The 15,002-nt window shown below is 32.1% G+C and overlaps 1 protein-coding gene across 3 annotated transcripts in view; it reads left to right on the forward strand.

The window, feature by feature from the left end:
- Positions 1–14,622, forward strand: part of LOC137405667 (uncharacterized) — a 54,293-nt gene extending 39,671 nt beyond the window's left edge. Inside the window, exons 25-34 of one of the 3 annotated variants that reach the window (XM_068092006.1) lie at positions 1,165–1,289; positions 2,702–2,957; positions 4,607–4,740; positions 5,072–5,251; positions 6,059–6,123; positions 7,456–7,632; positions 9,127–9,290; positions 10,518–10,622; positions 12,695–12,736; positions 13,737–13,874. In XM_068092006.1, coding sequence (XP_067948107.1) covers positions 1,165–1,289; positions 2,702–2,957; positions 4,607–4,740; positions 5,072–5,251; positions 6,059–6,123; positions 7,456–7,632; positions 9,127–9,290; positions 10,518–10,622; positions 12,695–12,712 — 1,224 coding nt within the window. In that variant the 3' untranslated portion in view covers positions 12,713–12,736; positions 13,737–13,874. Of the gene's footprint in view, positions 1–1,164; positions 1,290–2,701; positions 2,958–4,606; positions 4,741–5,071; positions 5,252–6,058; positions 6,124–7,455; positions 7,633–9,126; positions 9,291–10,517; positions 10,623–12,694; positions 12,737–13,736 lie in introns of all 3 variants that reach the window. The other 2 variants (XM_068092005.1, XM_068092004.1) reach the window with 2 other exon arrangements.
- The last annotated feature ends 380 nt before the right edge of the window (positions 14,623–15,002 follow it).

Here is a 15,002-nt window from a genome sequence, read left to right on the forward strand (position 1 = left end):
AAGATTATATGTTTATAACTCTCTTCCTGCAAAAAGAGAAATGCAATATTGGCCAATATTAGAAGTAAAATGCACTGATATTATTAGAATAACCAATATTATTTATATAGTATTAATATAAAACCAATGCACAATTTTTTTTACATTTCAAAACGGCATAGCTAACCATATCACGAAGTTGTGATATTTATATTGATTTTTAGAAAATCTGTGCTACGTAGTCATTGTTCTGTAGTCATCCAAACTTATAATTAATTATTGTAATAATCTCATAAGAAACGTTAAAAAAATATCATCGTCATTTGCTTTACTTACACTGCATTAGACATCAGTTAGAATGCGAAAGTATTCAAATGTGTCGGCAAATGAAAATGAAAAACTTGAAATCGGCAAAAATGAAACGATTTCTGTACTCCTACGTATGTTAACTGCCAAAACCTTCGGCAATTCGACAATGCTGTAGACTGGTGAAAAGTGCATGTTATTTTTTCGTGAAATGCGCAAGACTTTATCGTTCTATTATCTGTTGCTCGGCGTTTCAATTTCCGGTCTTAACTTTTATTAAACCAAGCTTTTCAAGCGTTTTGTGGCAATTTTCGTCCAAATTAATCTGTCTATTTGTGTATAATCTGATCAGATGGGTTAGTTTTAGGAATTTGTGGTAATCCTTCAAAGGCTTGGTAACATATTTAAATAGGTTTAAATGTGTTTTGTATTGTTATTATACTTTAACGACTTTACAATTTTAACGACTTAAATTTGTTGATGAAATTTCTTGACGAGGGTTCGTCTCATTGTTGATGGATAATTTTCGTAAGTTGTGTGCACATGCATTTATCATAAAAACTCCCACACTTCGCTCCGCTCGTTTGGTCATGGGATTATACATGGTATTGTTTAGGACCACTGCCCAATCAATTAACTGTAATTGAACCTTACATATAGACAATTTGTGAAAAAAAATGAGTACATGAATTTATATGTTATTGCATAAATAATGCCAGTCATGGAAAAAAAATATTTAGTGAAGTATCACACTTGTAATATGCATATATGTAATATATCATGTAACTACCAAAAAGGCCATGCTCAATATGCAGCTGTGAAGTTGCTAGAAAAGAATGTATTAAAATGTGATTGAGTGGTTTCCTTTATTATTGCAAGACACCATCTCGTGATACTACCACACCTGATGGGTCAGTAGGACATGCTCAGCAGCAAAGAAGACTTAGTGCAACAGCCGAAGATCCTGAAGAAACAAGTGAATATGAAGAAGCTCTTCCTGTTAGGTTGGTTACATTTAGAAGTGCCCCACTTTTAGCTGAGACAACAGTCTTAAAGCAGAATTCTAAGTTGACAGTAGCAGAGGAGATGATTATTATTGTATCTCATTTTACAGCTTTGCAGAAGGTTATGACTGATAATAGTAATGGTTTTAGTAGAGCTGTTTGATGTCTACCTGCACTATGCATTCAATTTCAGAGTTGTTTTCTCCTGAAAACTGAATAAAACAAAATCTTTATTTGTTAATTCGATTTACTCAGATGGGCATTATGAACCAGATCGAATCGAGATTTGTATATTTATTAATAAATAATACTAATAATTAATACTTGCATAAAATGTTTAAATAATGGTGACATTTTCAATTATATTAATATTAATTAACCAATACAATTTGAAAAATGTTATCTTTTTTAAAATTTAATGAATCAACATCAAATTGAATAATTCAAAAACAATTGAATAAATACAAATAAAAAAATTACAATACGCTAAGGACAAATACAATCAATGAAGATTAATGTCATAATAAGATATTACAAATATAAATCTCTTAACTACAAAACATCACACGTGTTAATTTGGCAAGAGTCAAGACTATTGCTACAATTTGGAAGAAAAAAAACTCTAAACACATTTGCTGACCGATCAATGCTTTCACGGAAATTTGCTTAGGAAACTGCTGTGTGGGCATGTGCAAAACATTGAATCGAATCGTGATGTAAATTTCGGTTCATTTGCAGTTGTCTTCTCCGTCTGAATTGATGAACCGAGAGAGAGAACAACTCTCAAAAAACTGAATGCACTCGAATCGTTATACAGCATTTGGTTTTAGTACAATGGCGACCTGAGTTATAGATCTGCGTTTGCATCAGTTTAAGATACACAGTTTTGAAAATTTAATTAAGCTGTTTTTGCAGCTTCTACATTGTTTCAAATCAAAGTTTTTCTAAAAAGATGTTAATAGATTTGGCATGCAGCATTCAAAAAGAGAACTATATATACCATGCTGTAATTATCATCAGAGATGTAGCCTGAAGTAGCTGATATGTACGATAAACTAAACTTCTAAAATTGCTTTTGTTTGTAGAGCATTACAAACTCTATGAAGGCATTGAAACAATACTCTGTTAAATATCATTATGGACAGATGTTCTTAATTTGTAGTCCTTACGTACGCGTACGATTACAACTACTTCAGTTTGATTAAAAAGCATAGTTGCAGAAAAAAGGCTGGTGAGTTTGAACAATAAACACATTTATATAAACTAACTGAAAAGTTTTGAGCGTTTCGAAGAGACCAGAAGTACAAAAATAAATTTTATCTAAACCAAATGATTCTAATTATAACCAATATTTTATGAAAACAAGAAGTGCATTTTGTTTTGTGTTTCTAATTGTTTTTCCAATTTTTTAGGATAGATAGACAAGTTCAACGCCAAGACACAGTAACAAGCGTATTTGGAGTAGATGGATATTTGGAGTTTGAAACAATACAGTCTGCCCCCCTCTCGGCTCCTTTATCCCCTGAAAATGATGGGCTGCCAGGAAAATCTGAAGCTTCTAAATGTGAAAATATCATTAAGGATACAGCATTAGACTGCATCAACTCTCAGGCTTCACCAAATTTGGATTTAAATACTCATCCGGATACGTACGCACACGGACAAAAGGTATGTGGGTTTATAAGTTGGCCAACAAAATATGTGACAACAGTGAGCTTTTAATAAAATTTAGGTAGGTACCACCAACACTGCTTCTTGTTATTTTGCAACATTCAGAGTTTCACTAAGCGACTTTATGTTAACCTAAAAATAGATGAAAAAATGAGGATTTTAGAGACAGTTTACATGATCAATACTTTGACAGTTTGTTTTACTGGTCAGAGTTAGAGAGATTCTTGGGTAAATTTGTTAGTTTGAGTTATGTATTTAGTACCTGTCAGTTTGAACCTAAATTAACGACAGATCAGCATAAGGCAGTGCAAACCAGTGTAAAGCAAAACGGAAATATCCAAAACCAATCAAGTTACAGCGCAGGTGTCAAATCATGACCCGTGCAGGTTAATAAGTAACGCAAACGGGGATTGCGACCTTCCTGCATTGCGACTGGCATTGCGTCACCATGCTTATTGTGCATTATCAATCTCAACAACATTATCAAACAATTTTTCTGTAAACATCAGCTGCTCGATTTGTATAAAACTATAGATAAAAAAGTGATACAATTCACAGCCAATGAGTAACTGGCATATAGCCCCAGCTGTAGCTTCTCACATCGACATAATTTAATGGACCAATGTGTTGAAAATAATCCGACCAATAAGGAGTTGTCACAATCCAATGAAGGCTCAACTATCCTTGTTAAATTTTTCCACAATTTTATTATCTCAGCAACATCAGTCTATAACAGTAATTGTTATTACTTACTATTAAACCTCAAAAACATGTAAAGATAGCATTTGTGCAATTATCCACAATGCCATGTTTTCTCTTATGTATTATTGGAGAAAACTAGCCACAAAATGCGAAAAAGAAATTTGGCTGATTGCGTGAACTACAGAAATGAGAAGTTTATTGATAAATTTATTTATTGTCGTTGAAATAATGTGTAAGTGTTATGTAACTGATTCTAACTTAACCTAGAATATTCTTAAATAATAATCTATTTTCTTTTATGTGGATCAGGATAATAGTTCTAGTTTTAGCTTTATTTGGTAGCCCTAGTTTTGTTGTTTCAAAAAGACACTAATTGAAAACAAGTTTTTGTACTTTCTCAAAAACTGAAACAAATCTTTTGGCCAATTTCCAATGTATTAGCTTTTGCTGTACCAATGTAGACCACCATGTTTGTTTAGAACTGAACCCTTTTAAACTTATTATCAACCAAATGGCTAAAAATTTGGCTTCCAAATTGCTAAATTGTAATTTTGACCTTTTTCTGGCTGATGCTCAGCAAATAACAATGAATTAAAAAGATGTAGGGTTTATTCTTACAAATTTTTATTATTTTGTTGTCCTTGAATTTTGAATTTTATTTAATTTGCAGCAATATCTGTGCCACATATATCCGTTATATAGCAACAGTTTAAATTTAAGATGATATTATATAGCTGCCCTTTATGCAATGCCAAAACTAATGCTAATTTTACTAGAAGTTGTTTCATTTTTAGGCTATTGCCATACTTGTAAGTTAACAGTAACAAAGACTCACAAAGGCTACAAATACTAGTAAGCAAGTTTTGCATACAATTAATTTGATACATCAGATTTACTGTCCAACTCAAATTGTTACATATATATTTAGCTCTATTTTATTTCAGATGAAAATGTCCAAAAAGGAAAGGTCACCTTCATTAAAACAGTCAAAAGTTGGGTTGCTAACTCGAGTACCAGTGAACAGTCCAGCCAATAGTAACAAAGACTCGTCAGTATACGAAGAGGCTGTCTCTGTATGGTAGGAGGCTATACATCGCTATTTACTGAAGTTCTAACTTTACTAAACGCTTATTATTAACCTGCAGTTTAATAGTGGACAATTTCTGATTCAAGATCTGGTTTAATAAACTAGCTAAAATAAAAATGGCTATAATATCATGTGCTATTATTAGCGTAACAATATGCTTTAAATTGAAATAAACACCATGGCAGTTTTAGGTTTCACACGATTAATATATTTTGGTAGTTTTTTTGAAGGTTCTCAAGAAACTAGTCAGCAGTGATATTGACTGCCAGTTAACCTATTTAATGCCCCGATAACCTCGGTTTGACACAATTTGTTTTCTTAGGCAAACACGCGGCTCTGCAAAAACAGCTGCCAGTAAAGCTGACATAGGAATCTTGCAGCCGATGGAAGTTGGCACGCCAAATATTAGGTCAACTGTGACATCGGATGGATACCTTGAGTTCAAAGCTCTTGCGGATGATGAACCTGTTTCTATTGAGCCTTTGGAAACTTCAAAAGAAAGGTATTTAGTAGCCTTTGAAGCTTCTATGCAATTGGTTACTTCTGTATATATAGACAAACTTATATACATGTAGTCTGCAATGTTACTATGCATATCTACAATGAGAAAACAAACACAAAGTGTAAACAACAGAACAAGTGGTTGAATAAAATGTTTATTCGAAGAACCGAGTGGTGGTTATAAACCACTACATCTTTACCAACATTTAATATGTTAATCTTCCTGTTTATCAAGGTTGATAAATGCATGACTACCATCACCGAAAATTTACAAATTTCTATAACTTAAATTGCTTTCTCCCAGATAACTTGGCAATTTGTTTTTATTACTTTTGCTCCTTTATTTCCCAAAATAGTTTTAAAGATAAACTTCCACCAAATATAGTTGATTTTATCAGAAAGTATCAGTATTTTTTATCATTTTTGATTGTTTTTGATGTTTGAGGTGGTCTAATTGTGATGATGTTTTAAGATTAAAAGCGATGAAACTTGATTACTAGTATAAGTATTATCTAATTTTTATTATTATTTTTAAAACATTATTATAGTTATTAGCACTGATATAAGATCGAAAATCAGACAACCACTTCCTAAATTATAAGAATCAACTAAGCGTTTATTGATGCAAATTTGCTAGAAGAACAGAAAAGTAAAAAATAGTTACAGAATTTGACAATTCAGGCTCATTTCATTTGTTTTAACAAGAATAATACTTTGAGTGGTTATTTTTTTAGTAATAGTTGCGACAAACATATTTTTCACTTTAAAACTTAGCTAAAACCTTTCAAATGTTCATTATTTCTTGCAGCCCACTTTCTATTAGCGATGCTAAGCAGAAGCGACTTGAAACCCTCAAGCATCAAGAAGCAGTTAGTAAGTATCCCCTAGCTCTTTGGAGTAATACACTATTTTCATAAATAGGTTATACTCTACCAAGGTTATTATTTTGTTTCAGTACATATTGTAAAGCTTCTTTTATCGTTAGGTCATACTAAACATAATAAACAGTGCACAATAGTTTATGGATAGTGTATTTTGAATTTTGAATATTATTATGTGTGAGTTCTAACTAATATTAATGAAATATCTAAATACAAAAAGGCGATATGTTGTTGCGCAGCAAAACTCAAAACGTATTGAGCTCTGAGTTGCCAACCATTTTTTACTTTTTAAAGCATTTACAAAAGAGTACAAAATCTTTCACTCCATGCTAAAAATCTTAGCTTGAAACTCTGTTTATTTTGATCTGCTGACTTCACCCCTTTGGCAATCTTGTGTTTGCAAGAGCCTTTTTTCTGAAGCAAGGTTTTATTTAAAAGTTAAACTAAAGCAAAACTAGTAAACTTAAAAACTAATACTGTGCTTAACTTGACACATAGGAATAACGCTAAAAGATGCACAGTGCTGGCATGTAAACAACAGCAACAAGTGAACAAGGTTAAACCAGTACACAGTACCAAGAAGTTCAAAGTGGTAACATATGCACAGTGTCAAAAAGTTCAAAGTGGTAACATATGTACAGTTTCAAAAAGTTCAAAGTGGTAACAGATGCACAGTGCCAACAAGTGAACAGTGCCAACAAGTACACAGTGCGAACAAGTGCACGGTGGCAACAAGTGCACGGTGCCAACAAGTGCACAGTGCTAACAAATATTTGAAGGCGTAAATTTCAAAATGCTAAAATCTTTAACTGGTGGCAGCTTACCATACACAACCTTAGCATGACTTGGCTTATTTTCAATTGAATTTATCTAAGGAGCTTAAATAAATTGATCGTTGTTAAATTTACTTAATATTTTAAATAAAGTAAAATTTACTTTACTTAAATTCACTTTATTTATTCCTTAATACATGTTTTTCAATTATATTAAGAAAATTTTATTTAATGAGTTGCGAAAAAAATTAAGAAAATTTAAAATCAGTACTATATATGCCCTTTTTGACCTCTTTTGCGCTGCCACATACACTCGAGTTGATATCGCTTTGTAAACTTACTTGTTCCTGTCTTTTCATGTTCGGTAATAGTTATAACTGTACTTGTAAAACCATAACTGCTAAATGCTTAGTTCTAAGAAAATATGGTAGCACCAAGTTTGACTGAATGTTTATGTGATTTACAAGCGTGCTTTCTCTAGCAGTTTCACTCAATGTTTCTAAATGGAAATAATTAGCAAGAAATACTCACAAGTACTACTTTGTTCACAGCTGAGTCAGATTTGCCGTCGCCAGAATTGGTTGAATCTAAAGTAATCCAAGAGTCCAGTGAGGAGGAGGGAGCATCTTTGGAATCTATGGAATCTTCTAAGCCAATAGCAAGGATTACTCCAATGACAAGAGTTGATGATTATGACATGTTCATTCCTATTCCTGTTCGCGCAACTGGTAACAACTTTATACGGCTTTTAATCTTCTCTACTAAACTTTTGGTATAAAAGTGGTATAAAAGGTATAACTTTTGGTATAAACTAGTGGTATAAAAGACAGCTGCAATTCAGCAGTTTGAGCACAGAGTTATGAACAGTAGTTTAGTGTTTCAACTTGTACGAAGATCATAGGTGGTGTTAGGAAGGGTGTAAAGCCTCAAATTATTTGGTTTTATATCATTTCAAAGCCTGCAGATGCTGATGAGTTATTTTATCACATGGGTATTTGCCTACAAACAATCCACTAAATCTTTTATTTAATACTTGGTACCTGTCACTTACGGTCAGTTCAAATATGTAAACAGTTCTCACAGTTCTCCGCGATAAATTTTCATTATCGATTACAAAGTAGTGGAGCCATTTACACACAGTCACAGATATTGACATTGTCATGAACTTAAAGCGTGTGGCTTCATAAGTAGGTTAACTAAATCTGCAATAACAACAAGCTTTTAATAAAATATCACTCAGATAGACTCCACCTAAACCTGTTTCATTTTTTGTCTTTGAATATTCACGAGTTACGCAAAATAGCATTTTGTTATTCAAAACACAGAAATAGGTAAATAAATATTTCAGAGACAGTATGCATGAGTAAAGATTAGACAGTTCATTTTATTGATCAGAAAAATTCTTGGTCAAACTATAAAACTATATTTCTGCAAAAATCAGCTGCTCTCTATAAACAAAAGGTAAGCAAAGTGATAAAATGCATGCACCATATTTCCACGACGGGCATACTGCGCATTTAGAATAGTCCGAAAGTTGAGTTACCGCGCAATTAAGTGTTTTAATAGACATTCCCATGATGCCCATTTAATGCCAGCACTTTGGTAAAATGACTGAACTGCAGCGCTACCTATTGACCTCACAGGTCAATAGGTAGCAATGCAGTTTTGTCACTCCGTAACAGCATTTAAAACATTAGCGCATTCGGAACTGCTCAAATCAAAATAAAATCGTCGGAAGTGTGAAAATGTTTAAAATGGAATAGCTTGCGCAATATTTTAATACGCATCATTCCCCAGTGCTGTTTTCATCAGTCAAAAGCATGAAAATTTTGAACAAATTTGGCGGATATCAAAATTTGCTTAACTTGTACGTTTTTGCTGTTTCCGTGATGCAGATATTTTGCGGATTTGATCAAACTTACACATCACACGTGCCGTTGAAACGTAGTAATAGTCAATGAGTAGCTAATGTGTAATGCATGCTGTTGTTACTTACATCGACACAACATAATTGACATTAGATTGAAATGGCCAATAGCCTCCTTTAACAGAGCGTGATGGCCATGTTAGCTTTCACCTGAATGTATTGGCTGATATTTGCTTTTAATTGAACGTGATGGCCAATGGTGTTTAATTAAAATTTTTTGTTAGGTACCATTTAGTTTGATGAAATTACTCTGCAGCTGCAGATTATTAAATATCCAACATGTATGATGTTGTAGCTGCTCAGCGCAATGAACACGCGGCGTATGTTAATGAAGCACTAATCATGGATGAGAACTACATAAATGTGCCAATTACTGAACCAAAAGAGCCTGCGAGAACTCAACATATGCGCTCTCCAAAGCCTCCTGTGCCTCAAACAAGACTCACCGTGCTTGCAAAGGTTATTTTTTATAATTTTCATTTCTGTGCAGCTTTAAATTTTTAACTAAAATGAAATTTGTTTCAAATAGCTAATTCTCCTTGCCAGTTTAGTACAAACTAGAGATATCAAATAGCTAACTCTCCTTGCCAGTTTAGTACAATCTAAAGATATCAAATAGCTAACTCTCCTTGCCAGTTTAGTACAAACTAGAGATATCAAATAGCTAACTCTCCTTGCCAGTTTAGTACAAACTAGAGATATCAAATAGCTAACTCTCCTTGCCAGTTTAGTACAAACTAGAGATATCAAATAGCTAACTCTCCTTGCCAGTTTAGTACAAACTAGAGATATCAAATAGCTAACTCTCCTTGCCAGTTTAGTACAAACTAGAGATATCAAATAGCTAACTCTCCTTGCCAGATAGTACAAACTAGAGATATCAAATAGCTAACTCTTCTTGCCAGTTTAGTACAAACTAGAGATATCAATTTTTTTAGAGATGTATAAATTTGCTACCGCAAAATTTTTATTTAATATTTACACTATAGGCCTATTGTAAAAGAAACAATGATGAGATAATTTAAAAAAAGATGTAGTATTCTCATAAATCCCTCAAAGGCTTCTTATCTTTAAGGTTTGAAGTTTCCTACGTTAAGTGCCTATAATCCCTTAAACCTTTTTGAGCAGGTGAATGCTCAGCATAAGAAATAATTTTTATCTTAAAATATTTGTTTGAATTAACGTATACAACATTTACTAATCTAAATCTTTAATGAAGGTGTTTGTTTATTGTTTGTTTGAAAGAGATTTTAATCTAAGGCTTTTTCGTGATGGCTGCGATTAACTGTTCGCTTTTTAGCTTTTACGAGCTTGTAATCACATTGTCACATAGTTTGCACCTACAACACAACACAGCAGAGTAAGACATGGTGAATTTTTTATAAAATATAACTGTTATGTGAATTTTGTGGCAATTTAACCTTCAAAAAAGTTTTTAAGCAATTTTTAGTCAAATGAAGCATCTCGCCTACTTTAAGCAAGCTTTTTATTTGTAACAAAATTATTTGTTACCTGTATAAATAAATTTATCTCTATAAATAATATTTGCAACAGACACTGAGTCTCTGTTAAAAATAGCTGCAACTACTGCTCAATACACTGATACTGACTTGACTCAAACTACCTCTGCTATATTAGCTCATGCAAAAGAAACCTAACCGGTTATTTATATTCTTTTCATAACAGAAAAAGAACGAGATGACTCCCCATGAAGAATTGAGCAACTCACAAGCAAACGTTGCAAGTCCAAACACTCGGCGCAGAAAAATTCAGGAATCTTTAAATGAACAGGTGCTCAAACAATATACATTTCTACTGGTGCTTAGGTATTTTGGCTGTTAGTCAATTTATATGTACATGTACATATCAGCTGATATTTTAAAACTATAAAAGCAGTAAAGATAGTGTAACGACTTTCTAGACACCAGCACTCAATTTATTTTAAAACTGGAAAGAATAGATCATGCAATGAAAAATCTTTTAATAACATTAATCATTATTGACTGTAAAAGTTGAATTCAATTTGGCAATCTATTGACTAGATCTTATTGAGGTGTATAAGTCTGTTGGCTCACTGCAAAAATATGATATTTTGTGGATAAAACCGCACTTTTGCTAAACTTAAATTTGTTTTTGTCTAGTTCCTTTGAAATATTCAAAGACGGTTAATAATTTTAAAAGTAGCTACTAAATGAACAAGATAAACTATTACAGAACTCCTATTTTTAAGTTACGGAGAAAAAAATATCTGTCAAAATTGACTAGCCAGTGTCCTTGCTGAACTACTTTGTAGCTGAACATTTTTTATAAAGCACTCTAACTGATTTTGTTCCTTTTTTATAAAGTAAAACTTAAACCACTTTGAAAATTTTCTTACGATGTTTTACTACGATTTCTGATTGTAAAATTTAAATTGGAGGCATTTTGACTAAAAATTATTACCTTGATTGTATGGTTACTATTTGTGATTAGTTTAAGTATAGATTCACTAATGTTCACTTTTTCATGTCTCTCCTTATCACTAAATTAAGCCTTTTTACAATCTTCTTTACATTAAACTGTTTTATTATACTGCATTATAATTATGCAAATTAACTAATGTGTATGTTTGTTGTAATAGAAATTTTGAAAATAGCACTGAGTTATCGAATACAATTATTAAAATGAAGATAGTAAATTTTTAAAGCCAAGAACCTCGCTTGAAAAATCTTTGCTTGGCTAAATAGACTCTGACTGTTATTTGTTGTTGATTTATCTTTTTTTATCTGTCGCTATTAATAAATTGAACACTATGCAACGTATAAAACCAATTTCAGCAATACAACTTCTCTAATATCAGACAAAAGTGGGAAGCAAAAAGTTTGCTTTAGTAAAATATATCAGCAAGAAAAGCAACTATCTATTTAGTTGGCTAGAATAATAAAGTTTTCATTCTTTGCTTGCCTAATTATTTTGATTCCAATTTTTAGCAAGCTTGTCACGAGACGCCTTCACTTGTATTTAGCTGTATATATAGACAATTGCAATTATATGTGACACCGATGAGATAATTAGCACTTTAAACTAGGTCATTAGTTTATTATCCACAACTGATTGAGCACTGACCAAATAATTATCAAATTAACTTTTATTAAAGAGAATTTTATATGACCATTCCTATAATATTTGAGCCCTTTTATAATTGCTTTTGTAGAACGTTTTAAATACATTTTTATAATTTCCCAAAGTTTAAACTTGTTGATCTAGCTACATGTATATATGAGCCATAGCTGAAATGAAAAAAATAGCTCATTAGCTACCTTTACACTCTTTTTAGTTTTTAAACTACGACTGATGTGTATTATAAACTATAATGCTATTTTAAAAATGCATAGCTTAGGCAAAACATTAAAAATTAGAAAATGATTTTGCTGCTAAATGTTGCTAAAAATCCTATCTATTCCGATACATTACAAAACAGCCAACTTAGAAGAATTACTTGAGGTTGGCTGTTTTGATAGACAACCTCAAGTAAGTCAATGATAGAAGCGAACTCGAGTATTCAGTTGCGTATTTCTTTGTTCAGTCTTGTAAAACAAACCCCGTTGTACAACAAATTTTTGGAGAACAAGCTCTTTGATAAATATCATCAAGTATAGTTATGTCAAGCTTATTTTAATTTGTATATAATGCAGAACTGTACTACTCAGTTTTTTATCAAAGCCATGAAAGTTAGTGCCCATCTGTAGTTGGTGCAAGGTCATTTTTATGCATGCTACTTAACTCTATACTTGTAACTATGCATTTGATAAATTCTTTTCTAACTTCTAACCTCCAAGCTAACACCTGCTTGCATGCATACAAACTAAACCATGTAATTGTAGACCTCATTTGATGGCTAAAGTAAGAACTTTATGTATTCATTTGTAAGTGTACTGTGTGTGCTCATTTTTGCTATGCTTCCTGGGAAATACCGGTGATTTGCAGTCCATATTGTCTTTATGTTTACTTGCTGTCAGTTCTGATTGGTTAGGTTGTTTATCATTCATTCAAGAAAGGCAACCTTTATTTTTCAGATAAATGTGCTATTTTGATTTATTTTTTAATAAATTTCAACATACGTTCAATCTAAATACCCTAGGACACTTATTTCGTCGCCTCATCTAACTTTCGCGTTTTCGCGGAGTCATCCTCTTGCGAAAATTGCATGAGCAAAACGAAACTATCATAACAAATGAGCGAAAACGCGGAATTAAATAGCTTTGTTCATTGATAGTCCAAGAAACAAATGGCAGTAAGCGATCAAATTACATTATCGATCTTGCCCACACAAGCCTGCGAACCTGTGGTTCGCAATTACAAACTAGTCCCAAATTAAAAAAAAATTTCTTACCGCTGAACCGAACCTGAGGAATCTAATTATGTTTGTTCCACTGCATTTATTTTCACATCACTTTATTTTCGCCCTCATCAAAGCTGCGAAATTAAGTTGCACTGAAATTTTACTCTGTATGCTACTCACGAAACTGAATACTAGCAAAATATAAGTGTCCCAGGGTAGGACAGTTTATTCTGGAAAGCTGCTGTTTGTATGCATAACTTCATAGAACCATTAATAAAATATTGCTTTCTATGAAAATAATATCCTAAACAAATAAACAATTTTTTGTAGAATGGAAACTCTGGAGTCTTTTAAGCCTATTCATGGCAAATAAAAGAATTAAAATGGTTACCAGAATATATTACAATGACAACAGTTTAATTGTTGAAGGAAATACAGCAGTATTAGATGACACTAAAAATTAATTGTAATTTGTAATTATAGTTGTAATTTTAACCACAGATTGATCCCTTTCAAGCTGCTCATTATTTATGTCAATTCTAATTTGCTTACTTGATGATATGTATAGCTAACTTCTTTTGTAGGTATTGGGCAAATCAGAAACTGATGGAAAATTAAGCCAATGTCAATCTATAGAGCTTGAACCAACTGAGTCAGAATTAAAATATGACCCAGATTATGAAAATTCTTTTCTCACTGAAGGTAGCCTGTATGAGAATATCGCCCTTCAACCAGAACCCAACAAGAAACAGCAATAGTAACTTGAATGTCTTTGATCGACAGCGGCAGTTGTGTACAGCGTGGATTATTACAATACTGTACACAAAGACAACAGAAATCTGAATTTCTATAAACTTTTAAATATTTAGCAATACTAAATTAGCTTATTATTTTAATTTATACTTTTGTGTTTTACATGGACTACTTATCTGTATATATAGCTTATTATTTTTAAATAGTCGGTTGCTTCTCTTGGTTAAGCAGGGTTATCTATGAGTACTAATAAAACCATGATTTTATGCTCATTTAAAAGTTAATCATTTGGTTTATAGGCCTAAATGTTTTGGAAAAAGTACATCTATAAATTTATCTACAGATAAAAATAAAAGTACGAGCGCATGTGTCTGTAAATATGCCAGTACATGTACTTGGGTATGTACTTGTTCATGCATTCGTACATGTATGTACTCTAAGCTACTGTTAAGTATAATAATTTTGTCTGGTGGTTTTATCTATAGCTATTTCAAATATAAATAATATTTTTTCCAAATTTTTGTTGTGATGGTTTGAAAATTTTTAATCGTTTTAAAGACTTAAGCAAAAATTTTCTTTCTGGTGAGAACTTAATCTAATTGAGTATTAAGTAAAGTTATGAATGCATTACAAGTACTTATTCTTTATGGTTGACTACTTACAAACTGTTTCTTTTGTATGAATGCTAAAAATAATAAATTTCTATTTTCAGCTGTTTGAATTATATTATCTCTTGTCTATGATATTCACATCTTCAGTTGAATTACAACCTATTTTATTTGTATTAATGTTAATCTCAGAGACTTAGAAAATATTGTTGTGCCTGGAAATATAAATTTGTTTTTATTGTGATACAAAATTTACGTTTTCAAGAAGACTATTTTACAATACCCAAGGAAACTTATGTATTCGCCTCATCTAACTTTTGCGATTTTGCGGAGTCACCCTCTCGCAAAAATTTAATGTGCGAAACGAAACTATCATAACAAACGAGCAAAACCGCGAAATTAAATAGCTTTGTTCATTGATAGTCCAAGAAACAAATGGCAGCAAGCGATCAAATTGCTTTATTGACCTTGCCCACACCATTCTACCTG

This window comes from Watersipora subatra, chromosome 10, assembly GCF_963576615.1.
Source record: "Watersipora subatra chromosome 10, tzWatSuba1.1, whole genome shotgun sequence".
Taxonomy (NCBI): domain Eukaryota; kingdom Metazoa; phylum Bryozoa; class Gymnolaemata; order Cheilostomatida; family Watersiporidae; genus Watersipora; species Watersipora subatra.